The 12735-nt window shown below is 33.4% G+C and overlaps 1 protein-coding gene across 1 annotated transcript; it reads left to right on the plus strand.

The window, feature by feature from the left end:
• Positions 1-2907: 2907 nt before the first annotated feature.
• LOC110668926 (uncharacterized) lies at positions 2908-12482 on the plus strand. Its single transcript, XM_021830333.2, has 20 exons — positions 2908-4260; positions 4456-4659; positions 5236-5340; positions 5703-5768; positions 6009-6173; positions 6945-7019; positions 7149-7297; positions 8093-8228; positions 8317-8386; positions 8503-8630; positions 8776-8832; positions 9451-9636; positions 9742-9834; positions 10385-10470; positions 10550-10616; positions 10697-10763; positions 10863-10999; positions 11448-11539; positions 11677-11743; positions 11863-12482. Exons 1-20 carry the CDS (start codon positions 3025-3027, stop codon positions 12025-12027), a joined length of 3351 nt encoding a protein of 1116 aa, XP_021686025.2. The 5' UTR covers positions 2908-3024; the 3' UTR covers positions 12028-12482.
• The last annotated feature ends 253 nt before the right edge of the window (positions 12483-12735 follow it).

A 12735-nucleotide genomic window follows, 5' to 3' on the forward strand; every position in this document is an offset into this window, starting at 1 on the left:
CAAATCCGAGTCAAGTGACCATTCGACAATCGGTTACTTTGTACTCCGTGATTACTATTTGGGAAGTTGTAATATCAATTATACCCTTATTTATATTATAAACAAGTTTTACTATTTTTTTTAAAGAGTGAATATTATTTTTATATATTTTAAAATATTATATAATTTTTGATAATATGATTTTTTAAATAGTGATAAGTCATTGAAAATTATCATATAAATAAATATAATTATTATTCAAAAAATATTTTAAAATAAAGGGAATTGATTTTTTGTATATAATAATTTTTATTAGGTTATGATACTAATTAAATTATTTTAACATTTTTCAGGCATTAATGCATAGACAGACACAGTAACTAAAAAAAAAAAAAAAGTAAAGCACAGTGTTTTGCGTGCGTACGTGGCACTTGTTAGTTTGTTGCTTGTCCACACGTGCACTCCCCTTTATTTAGGAAGAACTAGAGAGTCGCCCGCACGTGGCTGTTAGTAATTTTATCTAATAAAAAAATTAATTAATTTATTTTATTTCCACCTTTAATATTGGGAAATAAAATAATATTTTCAATTTGTTACTAATTACTCTATATTTAATTTTGTTACTTTTTATGTAAATTAAATTTATCATTTCACATTTTTTAATGAATATTTTAGAATATTACAAAAAATTATTAATTAAATAATAAAAATATAACAATTTAATAAAAATGCTGATTAAAAGTATGAAATAATTTGATATTTATTTAAATTACATGATATTTTTATTATTTTAAAAAATAAAAAATTTGTGTCCTCTTAATATATTTTAAAAAATATTTAAATATTATTTTTGTTAATAATATTAATATTATTTCAAGGAAAAACATCATTTCCCATAGTTCGTAAACAGAAATGAAGCTGAACATATTTTCTTTTAAATTATATATAATTTTGCTAACAAAAATTTGTTAGGAAATTGTGGAAACCAATCATTTATTTTACTGTAAATTTGTGTGCTATTAATTAGTTTATATATCAAAATTCTTATTCAAAATCATAAATAATAATAAAAATTATGCCATATTTACTTATAATTATTATTCATAATTATAAAAAAAAATCATAAATTGTAACTTCATGTGACACAATAAAATAAATTTTATTTTTAAATAAATTATTATTTGACATAAATTTATAATTTTAAAATATTTAACTATAATTATTCTTTTCAAAAAAAATTTAATTATTCATATTTTCTGATAATTTTTATTAATCAAAAATAAATATTTTAAAATTATCAAGAAATCATGCATTGCGAGTATATGATAATTAATTAAATTTATAATTTTAAAATATTTAATTAAATAATTATTAATTAACACATTAGTCTTTTAATTAATTTTTCCATATTTGTTGCCCCAGACAAGGAGTACCCTCTTCGGTGTAAGAAAGCCTTTAGATTTCAGGGGCTTTTAGGTCTTTACACATCAGGTCATCTTTTATCCACAATGTTTCGTATAGTACACTCAAGTGCTTAGTGGCACACATGACACATCTGACACAATCACATTAATGATGCCACGTGTAATAATGCTATTTTTTGGTCCCATGGTTCAGCTCTGGGCTGGACAGCAGAATGACACTCTCTATTCTACATCAAGATGGCTGAGAATGGCAATACATCAGTTTTTGCTAGGAAACTCGATTCGATTCAACATTTTTGAGAATTATATAATAAAGTTTGAGATGAATTTAAATTTAAAAATAATATTTATAATAAATTTAAATTTTACATATTAAATATTATTTGAATTTGTTTATATAAATATTTAATGAAATATAAAATATATATTTTTATAATAATATTTATAAATTTTTATATATTTTATTTTATATAAAATAGAATTTAAATATTTTATGATATTATTAAAATTTTAAAATATAAATTATTAATTAAAATAATATTTTATATAAAATATTAATTAAAATATATAAAATTAAACGGATTCGAATTTTTTTGGGATAATAATAATCAAGTTTAAGACAGATTCAGGTAATTCAAAATAAATTTTAAACGAATTTCGAATGAGTTCAGATTTTGATAATATTAACCGAGTTTGAATTCGGATAGGGTGATTTTTGCTAGTACCCTACACATTATTCTGATATGGTCGTTGGTCGGCTTAAAATTCAGGTGAATAAAAATTGAACCATATAATTTCCATTGATTTCTGTTTTAATCTATTTAAATTTAAGGGTTCAATTAAAAAAAATTATTTTTAAATTAAATTTTAACCTAAAATTAAACTAATTGATTTTAATTTAATTTAAAAGTAATTTTAATTGATTTAATTTTAATTTTAATTTTAAGTATTTATTTATTTTACAACAAATATTTTATTAAATTTTTTTTATATTTTCTAACTTTTATAATTAAAGAAAAATTTAAATATTTTTTTAAAAAATAACTTCAAAAATAAAACTTCATTATTTAAATTTTGATAATCTAATAAAATTTCATTATCTAAATGTTTATAATCTTACTTGAAATATAGAAATATTTATACATAAATAATATAAATACATACTATAAATTTAATAAAACATATTTTTATAAAAATATTTTTTAAAAAAATATTTCCCATATATATTATTTTGCACAAAATAAACGAAATTTATAAGATAAATCGATTTGCTTATAATTTTGAACCAATAACACCGGAGGCACCAATTCCTATATTCATGAGGATTTTTTTTTAATTATGAGCTAACTATAAAAAATTTCATGATATTTGATTTAACATATAATTTAAATTTTATTAGATGAGACAAACCGAACAGAATTTCACTTGCGAGAAACCACTTGCGTGGCAGAAATTGATTGGAGAAACTGCACACAACAAAGCAAAAACCAACTGGAGAAAAATCCCAAACCCAAGCTTTAACAATTCCCTCTGTATTCCCTTTCAATCTTCCCTCCACCTTTTTGTAGCCGCTAGAAGAAAAAACCTCACAAACTCAAAAATTCCATCCATCTCCCTATCCATGGCCGCTGATCCAACTCAGTTGCAGCGACTCGCCCTCCTTCTCGGGCCCGACCCCTTTCACTTGGAAAACCTAGTAAACCACCTCATGTCTTCCTCTAATGACCAACGTTCTGCGGCTGAGTCACTCTTCAACATATGCAAGCAAGCTCACCCGGAATCGCTTCTTTTAAGACTTGCTCAACTCGTCTCATCCTCCGCCCATACCGAGGTTCGCGCCATGTCTGCTATCCTCCTCCGCAAGCACCTCACCCGGTTGGCTGGCAATGATGACTCGTTCCTCTACCCGAGGCTCTCCGAGTCAACTCGGTCCGCCATTAAGAACATACTCCTCTCTTCTCTCCAGCGAGAGACTACAAAATCGATAATTAAAAAGATAAACGATACGGTTTCAGAGCTCGCTGCCTCTATTTTGCCGGATGGCGGGTGGCCTGAGCTGTTGCCGTTCATGTTCCAATGCGTGACCGCACAGAACCATAATCTCCAAGAATCGGCGCTTTTGATTTTTGCTCGATTGGCTCAGTTTATTGGCGAAACCCTAATTCCTCATTTGAGTACTCTTCATGAACTGTTTTTAAATTGTTTAAGTAATTCAACGAGTGCCGAAGTGAGAATTGCGGCTTTAAACGCAGCAATTAGTTTTATAATATGCTTATCGAACAATAACGATCGCGAAAAGTTTCAGGATTTGTTGCCATTAATGGTGCGGACTTTGACCGAAGCTTTGAATAGCAAACAAGAGGCAACCGCCCAAGAAGCCCTTGAATTGTTGATTGAATTAGCAGGGAGCGAGCCTAGGTTTTTGAGGAAGCAAATAGTGGAAGTGGTAGGGTCCATGTTGCAAATAGCGGAGGCAGAGAGTTTAGAGGAAGGGACGAGGCATTTGGCAGTTGAGTTTGTAATTACACTAGCTGAGGCGAGAGAGAGGGCGCCCGGGATGATGAGGAAGTTTCCTCAGTTTGTGCATAGTCTGTTTATGGTATTAATGAAGATGTTACTTGATATAGAAGATGATCCTGTGTGGCACAGTGCAGAAAGTGAGGATGAGGATGCTGGGGAGACTAGTAATTATGGGTTTGGGCAGGAGTGTTTGGACAGGCTATCGATTTCTCTTGGTGGAAAAACTATGGTTCCAGTTGCTTCTGAAAATTTTCAGGGCTTCTTGGCAGCTCCAGAGTGGGAGAAGCATCATGCTGCACTTATTGCACTTGCACAGATTGCTGAGGGTTCCTCAAAGGTATAAAATTGTGGTTATTTATTTGTAATTGGTATTAATGAAGGCAAAAATGAAAATGCTAAAGGATGCGAAAAGGACTAGTGTTTGGTTTAATCTTTGAATCATAAGTTGGTTGTGTTTGTGTAGGTATTTGAGAAGATTTATTCATCATTCTCTTGCAATGAGTGTTCCTATATTTTCTTTCTATTGATGCAGGTGATGTTAAAGAACCTCGAGCAGGTAGTTTCTATGGTTTTAAACTCATTCCAAGATCCCCACCCCCGTGTCAGGTGGGCTGCTATAAATGCAATTGGACAATTATCAACTGACCTGGGCCCTGATTTGCAAATAAAGTACAATCAGCGAGTGCTTCCTGCTCTAGCTGGAGCAATGGATGATTTTCAGAATCCTCGAGTTCAGGTTTGTGCATCTGTTATGTTATCATGAATTTAATATTGATTTCAGATTGTGAATGGTGTATTTGTAGTGCCAATTTTTTACTTGTCTCCCTAAGATATCAACCTAAAAAAATATTATCTCCATCTAAGCAGACATATTTGGTTTTTTGCTCATGCATATTTGTAAAAGAAATGATATATATGGTTCTGCTTAATGCTTGAGTTGATGCTTTGTAATAATATCTGGACTAGGTCATTGGTGCATACGTAATGAAGGCATAAATCATGTCTGATGGCATGAAAATAGTAACAAATTTTACATTTGTTTACTTTTAAGATGATTATATTAATTGGTTTGCTACCTACTATACTGTATAATTTAAATTTTGAGTCATTTTCTACAATTTTGGGAAATTATATTTTCCGTTTATTATGTTTTGTAGTTTCTGTGAATATTTTTCAGTTGGTTAATAGTTTAATTCATTCCTGTCCTTTAGCTTTTTCTATTTATTCTCTGTTTATTCTATACTTCGCTCATCTTCCCATGTGCTAATTCAGCAGTATTTAGGTATCATATTTCCTTTCTTGTATGTTGCAGGCCCATGCTGCTTCAGCAGTACTTAATTTCAGTGAAAATTGCACTGCAGATATATTGGCGCCATACTTGGATGGAATTGTTAGCAAACTTCTTGTACTCCTCCAGGTACATGATTGTTTTCCTCATCAACCTCAGTCCTGAGCATGCTTTGTTTTCTATCCATTTTTATGTAATGATGAGGATAATGGACAAAGTGCTTAAATGGAATTTTGTTCAAAGTTTTTCAAGCTCTTTCTAGTAGTTGCTTGGATGCAAGGAACTTTATAATGCCTTAAGTCTACCTGGTCAATTCATTTCCTTTTTTTGGCCCATGAACCCTGTAATGTTATTTTTCAGAAATTGCACTTTGTGCTTTTCCATTTCTGGGTTTCCTTTTCTCAGTTGTTACTTGTTAGTTATGTGTTGATCTTTTTCAGAAGATTTTAGTGCTCATTTTGTATGTGCTGAGTTATTCATATGAAATCCAGACTGGCAAGCGAATGGCGCAAGAGGGTGCCTTGACAGCTTTAGCATCAGTTGCTGATTCATCACAGGTACTTTGTTTATCTAATTAACTTGGAATTTATTTTTGCTTGCTTTCTTCTGAACCACTGTGGGTAGAATGGTTGAAGGAGGCTCTGACTTAGAGCTAGATGTGTCAATTTTGATTCCACTGTAAAAATTGGGAGACACTGTCTGTTGATTACTTGTGTATCTTGATTGCAGCAGAAAAAAAAAAAAAAAAAAAAAAAGGAGAACATGATTTTTTCTCATGTAGTATTTTGTTTTGACAGGATCAATTTCAGAAATATTATGATGCTGTTATGCCTTACCTGAAAGCTATACTGGTGAATGCAAATGACAAGTCTAATCGCATGCTTCGTGCAAAAGCTATGGAATGCATTAGTTTGGTTGGGATGGCCGTTGGAAGGGATAAATTTAGAGATGATGCGAGGCAGGTAATGATGGAAAACACATTCTACACACATATTTTTGTTATGGGAGTTATTGTTGAAAGGAAAATTTTACCGTACAGTCATACGACCGGCTATGTTATATGGTAGTGAGTGTTGGCACTGAAGGAGTCATATGCGTCTGAGATAAGAGTTGCAGAGATGAGAATGTTAAGGTGGATGAGTGACCATACTAGACTAGATAAAGTCCGTAATGAGAGTATTAGAGAAAAGGTAAGAGTGGTGCCAATTGAGAATAAGTTGAGAGAAGGGAAATTGAGGTGGTTTGTTCATGTGAAACGTAGACATATGGAGGCTCCAGTTAGACAAGTAGAGCACATTAGGTTAGAGGATAGAAAGAAAAAATGAATAGACCTAAATTCACTTGGAGAAGAGTAGTACAATATGACCTAGAAGTATTACACATTTTTTAGCATTTAACCCAAAATCGTTTAGAGTGGAGAAAGCGAATCCATATAGCCGACCCCAAATTTTTGGGATCAAGGCTTAGTTGAGTTGAGTTGAGTATATTCTCCGTTTTTTGCATGTGCTTCTATGGATACCTTGTGTTAAGCAGTCAAAGCAGTCCTGTCAATCTTCTCCTATGTTGAATTTATGCCCAGATTTGCTTATACGTGCAGTCTTACTCTTGATTAGGAGTATAGGTCCCCTGCAGTTTCAGGGTTTTGCCCTAATTTTTGGCTAATTGTCACAACCATTAAAATTTGTAAACTTTTTATGGAAAAATAATGGCCTTGGTGTTTGTTTTTTTTCAAGGTTATGAATGTCTTAATGTCGCTTCAAGGATCTCAAATGGAGGCAGATGATCCAACAATAAGCTACATGCTACAAGTATGTTTTAACCAGTTGAAGATTTGACTTGATATTGCAGTTTTATGATTCTCTTAATTTTGTTTGATTTTCTGGCTAATGTTGCTGTGTGGATATTGTAAAAAACCTAATTGTGAATCTTTTTTGCAGGCATGGGCCAGGCTTTGCAAATGCCTTGGGCAGGATTTTCTTCCATATATGAATGTTGTCATGCCCCCTCTGCTTCAGTCTGCACAGCTTAAGCCTGATGTAACCATTACTTCTGCAGATTCAGATGTTGATATTGATGACGATGACAGGTTTTTCTTTCTGTTCAGATTGAGATTATAGCTTTTAATTTCATATGCATAATTCTGTCACCTTATTTTTACAATGATGCTCATTTTTCTTTTCTTTTTTGCGCATTTGCCTGTTATCTAGATTTAAATGATTTTAAATTATTGATTTTCCTATGTTATTCTTTACTGTCACTATAAAATACAGATAAAACAAAAGACGCCAGTTGACTATTGGATAAAGTAGGTTAATTTGAGAAGACAGATTGAAGTGGTTTTTGGTACTTTATTTATCACTTTTTTTAGATACTCTTTCTGGACTGGAATAGTAAATGCCACTTGAAACTCCCCTCTTTTTTAGGCGAAAATACTTAAATTAATGTGGTGCCCAACTGCATCATTCCAGTAAATGTGAAAAGAGCATTTATCTATCACTTTTTAAAACTTTTTGGTTGCCATCTTCATCCTTTGCTCATGGAAAATGTAGGCTTCCTTAGAAAAATAACATTATTATTTATTTCTTAATGTATATCGTCACACCTAAATCCTAAATAGATGATATATTCACTCTCAAATAAATATGTTCTTGCAAACTCCATTTTTCTCCACATCTCCCTGCGTAGTCCAATAGTTAATTTGTGTTATGTCTTGCATAAAGCATTTATGTGATATTGCCTGGTTTCATTTGCTATTATTAAAACTCCTTTGGGTCCTGACTCCTGAGAGGGAAAGCGGGGGTGAGGTTTTAGGACATATGCTTTTGTTCATGAGTGATAGATGTGATTGAAGTTACTTATTGGGGCCTTTTTTCCCCTTCAGCATTGAAACAATCACTCTTGGGGATAAAAGAATAGGGATCAAGACTAGTGTTCTGGAGGAAAAAGCTACAGCTTGTAACATGCTTTGCTGCTATGCTGATGAATTGAAGGAAGGATTTTTCCCATGGATTGATCAGGTTCATATTGCTTCATGCTATTTGTGGGTGTCTCTTCTTGGGCTTTCAGAGACTTTGTTAATCATCAAACAATGTGTGAAAACTGCAGGTTGCTACTACATTGGTTCCTCTCCTTAAGTTTTATTTCCATGAAGAAGTTAGGAAGGCTGCTGTTTCAGGTGCTGTCTAAGCTTTTATTAATTCCTAGTAGTACATATATGTACGCACAAACACATATATTCATTTTGTGGAGCTGTTCAAAACTCTTATATTGTTTTATTTATCTTGCTTGTAGCTATGCCAGAACTACTACGTTCAGCTAAGCTAGCTATAGAAAAAGGTCAATCTCATGGACGTAATGAGTCATATTTGAAGCAACTGTCTGATTACATTATACCAGCTTTGATGGAGGCTTTACACAAGGTTTTTACTTTCGTTTATCTCATAATCCTCTTGAATATGTATATTCAAATGTTCTCTATGCATGTATGTAATTGTGTATGTGTATGTTGGGGTGTTGGGTTTGCCCAACTAAATAAGCATTTTGTGTTTGCATATGGTCTTGCAGGAGCCAGAGGTGGAAATTTGTGCAAGCATGTTGGATTCATTGACGGAGTGTGTACAGGTTTGTGACATTGATTTATGATGGAGTGCTTATAAATGGACCTGTAAGCTAATGCGTATAATGTTGTCAATTTTAATATATTAGACGCTTGATTTCTTAAATCCACATCCCAGAGAGCTGGTAGGTTGCCCTTTTAACTAGAATAAGTCTTAGGTTCTCTGTGGATTTGTGCTTTGACTTGAGACATCATGTCTAAAGATTGCTTTTGCCTTTTGTTTGTTGTATTCTTTAGTGGCCTGAGGAATTTTTTAAAGCTACAGGGGCTTTTTATGTTGCTTTTGGCCTGCTTCCTTTGATATTTATCAATCAATTCTCATTTTTCTGCTTTCAGCTTTCTTTGTTTTTTTGTTGGTATTTTAGTGGTTGTAGTCATATCTTCTTGCTTTTCAGACCAACAAAACATTTTATTTTTCAGGAATAAGGTTTCTCTTTGAGCTGGAGATCTTATGAAATAGTTTATTTTATATAGATACTTGTCATTTATTCTGCACATCTTTGGTATTATTGCTGGTTATGGCAACTGTTTGATTATAATTCACAGAAGGATTTATTACTTTTCCTTTATGCTGACCTGCATTGTTATGAATATACTGATCTTAACGTAGAGTTTCACCTCAGGTTTCTGGACCTATTTTAGATGAAAACCAAGTAAGGTCCATTGTAGATGAGGTGAAACAGGTCATCACAGCCAGCACAGCCAGGAAACAGGAAAGAGCAGAGAGGGCCAAAGCAGAGGACTTTGATGCAGAAGAAGGGGAGTTACTTAAGGAAGAAAATGAGCAAGAAGAAGAAATCTTTGATCAAGTACAATTTCTAAAAATTAATTCTTGGATTTGGGCTTATTGATTTCTGGGTTTTATACTTATTTTAGACAATAATTAATTATTGTTCTCATTTCTCTTATTCAAGGTTGGTGAATTATTGGGCATGCTAATTAAGACATTTGGGGCCTCTTTCTTGCCTTTCTTTGATGAGCTTTCATCTTACATAACGCCTATGTGGGTAAGTTCTTCCTTAATGCTGCATACTCTATGTTGCACACCCTTTCCTGTCCCTTAAGACAAGGCACTGCTTCTTAGATGTGTTTCAGACAAGGCCTCTATCAGACTGGTTACTTCTTCAGTAAATGAATATTTTTCATATATGACATATTTGTTTTATTTTTTCCAGCTAGCAGATTGTCTTTGTGAGTTTATCCTTTTAACTATTTTTTGGTGGGTAAGGATGCTACATATAGTTTACTAACTTACCAAGTGGTGGTAAACTGTTAACTTTTTTTTTCCTCAAGCCCTCTTGAAATAAATGCTGGATCATTTGACTTGTGGCCATGCGGTGGTCATCTGAGCATGAATTTGTTTGGCCAGTTGAATAAGACTTTTAGTATTTGAATTAATCTCAGAAATCTATGGATTTAGTGTTTACTTGTTAGCCTCTGGTTTGAAAAGATTTGCCTACTTTGTTCCTTCAACAAATGATTTTAGTAACTAGCCTCTGGTACAGTGACAAAATCTACTTGACTTCAATCTTGCTGATTGGATTTTTTATCCTGCAGGGTAAGGACAAAACAGCAGAAGAGAGGAGAATTGCCATTTGTATATTTGATGATGTTGTGGAGCAGTGCCAGGAAGCAGCTCTTAAGTAAGCATTTCCTGCTTTTCTAGATACTATTGTCGACAAGGTTTTTGTATGTGCTTAATACCATGTGTTGCTGGAACAGATACTATGATACTTATGTTCCTTTCCTTTTGGAGGCCTGCAATGATGAAAATCCAGATGTTCGCCAGGTTTGTGCTTAGTATTTCTTTGTTCTGCATCTCTTGTGAATATGGTTTTTCTTACTAAATGAGTGCCAATTGCCTTGCAGGCAGCTGTTTATGGGGTCGGTGTTTGTGCAGAGTTTGGTGGATCTGTGTTTAAACCACTTGTTAGAGGTAGTTTGTTGATCAGTTGCATATCTGCCTTTCTTCTTGGCTTGCTGCCTTCACACGTCATAAAGGGACCTTTTTTTTTGGTCTTATATCTTCTTGCAGAGGCTCTTTCTAAGTTGAATGTCATAATAAGTGATCCTAGTGCACATCTTTCGGACAATGCTATGGCGTATGATAATGCTGTTTCAGCTCTTGGAAAAATATGCCAGTTCCATCGAGATAGAATAGATTCAGCACAGGTATTTATATTCTGCTGATTTATATGCTGATCATGCTTTCTCAATCACATTAATTAATTGGTTGAGATTGAATTAAATTCTTGAATCTTAGATGTATGTTTCTCCTGGAATACCTCTGGCTATTTCCAGAATCGAGTGCTGATATATTACCAGCTGTTTCTGTTGCGAGGGCATTAATCAGTGATCGGTATCTAGCTTTGGTTGTTGGGTCCCCTCCACCATCTGGGGTGGTGGTGTATTTGTTTAATTTATGCGTGATGATCACAAGCCATAGATTTGGCCCCATGCTAATATTCATTGATTTTTGTGTTATTTTAATTTTTTATGGTTTGGCTTATTTTAATTTTTTTATGGTTTGGCACCTGTCTGATGCTCCACAAGGGGAAGAAATTGCCAATGCTGGATGTTTGTGACATTTCTCCTATGGTTTCCTCGTGTTGTTTGGCAGGTAGTCCCTGCTTGGTTAAGCTGCTTACCGATAAAAAATGATCTAATCGAGGCCAAGCTTGTCCACGACCAGCTTTGCTCAATGGTTGAAAGGTAAAATTTTGGGACTTTTCAATTGGTTCCCTACATATTTTGCCTGATATTTTGTTCTATCTCTTCCTGTCTACTTCCTTATCCAATTGTATTCAGTGCATATACTCATTGCAAGGGAAAAATGTAACTGTTCTCAGGTCGGATAGAGAACTTTTAGGATTGAACAATCAATATCTTCCCAAAGTTGTCCATGTTTTCTCTGAGGTATAGTCATTTGTTATCTACTTGCCTTAATTCTTTTTTCTTATTATTAGGAAATCTATAATATTTCCCTTAATTTCTGCTTTTGTTTTTCTAATTAGTTGCAATACTTGCTGTTGTAGGTAATATGTGCAGGTAAAGACTTGGCAACAGAGCAAACTACCAGTCGAATGATTAATCTATTGAGGCAACTTCAGCAGATGTTGCCGCCTGCCGCTCTAGCGTCAACCTGGTCATCCTTGGAGCCACAGAAGCAACTTGCTTTGCAATCTATTCTGTCTTCTTAGTTTCTCAGGAGATGTTGGAATGTCGTCATTATTTCCTTGTTGAAGCTGCATTAAGTTGTCCTTAATCCCTTTAATTTGTGGGTATATCATTCTTCGTCTTCAGGAAGAAGCTGTGTCCGGTCGATTGAGTTCCTTTTGTGTTGGTGGGCATGTCATTGTTTTTGGGGGATGCATTTGTGTATACTGTGCATATTATTATGTGTTAATATCTTCCTTTTTTTTTTTTTTTTTTTCCATCAACTGCTCTGTAAAGAATTTCTGTAGAGTGATTCTTCATTTGATGTGAGGGCGAAAAATAGGAAAAGTTTCATTATGCGTGTATTAAGAGTGCTTTTCATTGTTCGAGTGGTAGGAACGAATAGAAAGTTCGTGGACATCCAAGTTGGCGTGGCTGAGGTTGTGGCTTGTGAGCGAGGCAGAGAATGATTTAATATATATATATTTTTTGAACTGAAGTGAAATGATTTAATATAGTGCATAAAAGTTATATATATATTTTTCATTTGACAGGAGTGTATATCCTACTCAATTTTATCTGTGTTTGTACTAATGACGATTTCAATACAAGCTAGCTGAAACATAATTTTATGTTTGGTAACTTTCTTTGTTCCAAGTTAGCAATTTGGCTGCTGTGCATGATAATTTTCATGCTGTTCTAACTTCGCTTTTATAATTCAATGTCTTACACACTAGTTCTGAGTAGTGCAC

This window comes from Hevea brasiliensis, chromosome 5 (assembly GCF_030052815.1).
Source record: "Hevea brasiliensis isolate MT/VB/25A 57/8 chromosome 5, ASM3005281v1, whole genome shotgun sequence".
Taxonomy (NCBI): domain Eukaryota; kingdom Viridiplantae; phylum Streptophyta; class Magnoliopsida; order Malpighiales; family Euphorbiaceae; genus Hevea; species Hevea brasiliensis.

What these genes read in the sequence shown, in the direction of transcription:
- LOC110668926 (XM_021830333.2), top strand. Translation starts at nt 3,025, where the DNA reads ATGGCCGCTGATCCAACTCAGTTGCAGCGACTCGCCCTCCTTCTCGGG. An exon ending in TTCAGAATCCTCGAGTTCAG is followed by an intron (nt 4,660 to 5,235) that starts GTTTGTGCATCT and finishes TGTATGTTGCAG; the next exon opens with GCCCATGCTGCTTCAGCAGT. An exon ending in ATAGAATAGATTCAGCACAG is followed by an intron (nt 11,000 to 11,447) that starts GTATTTATATTC and finishes GTTGTTTGGCAG; the next exon opens with GTAGTCCCTGCTTGGTTAAG.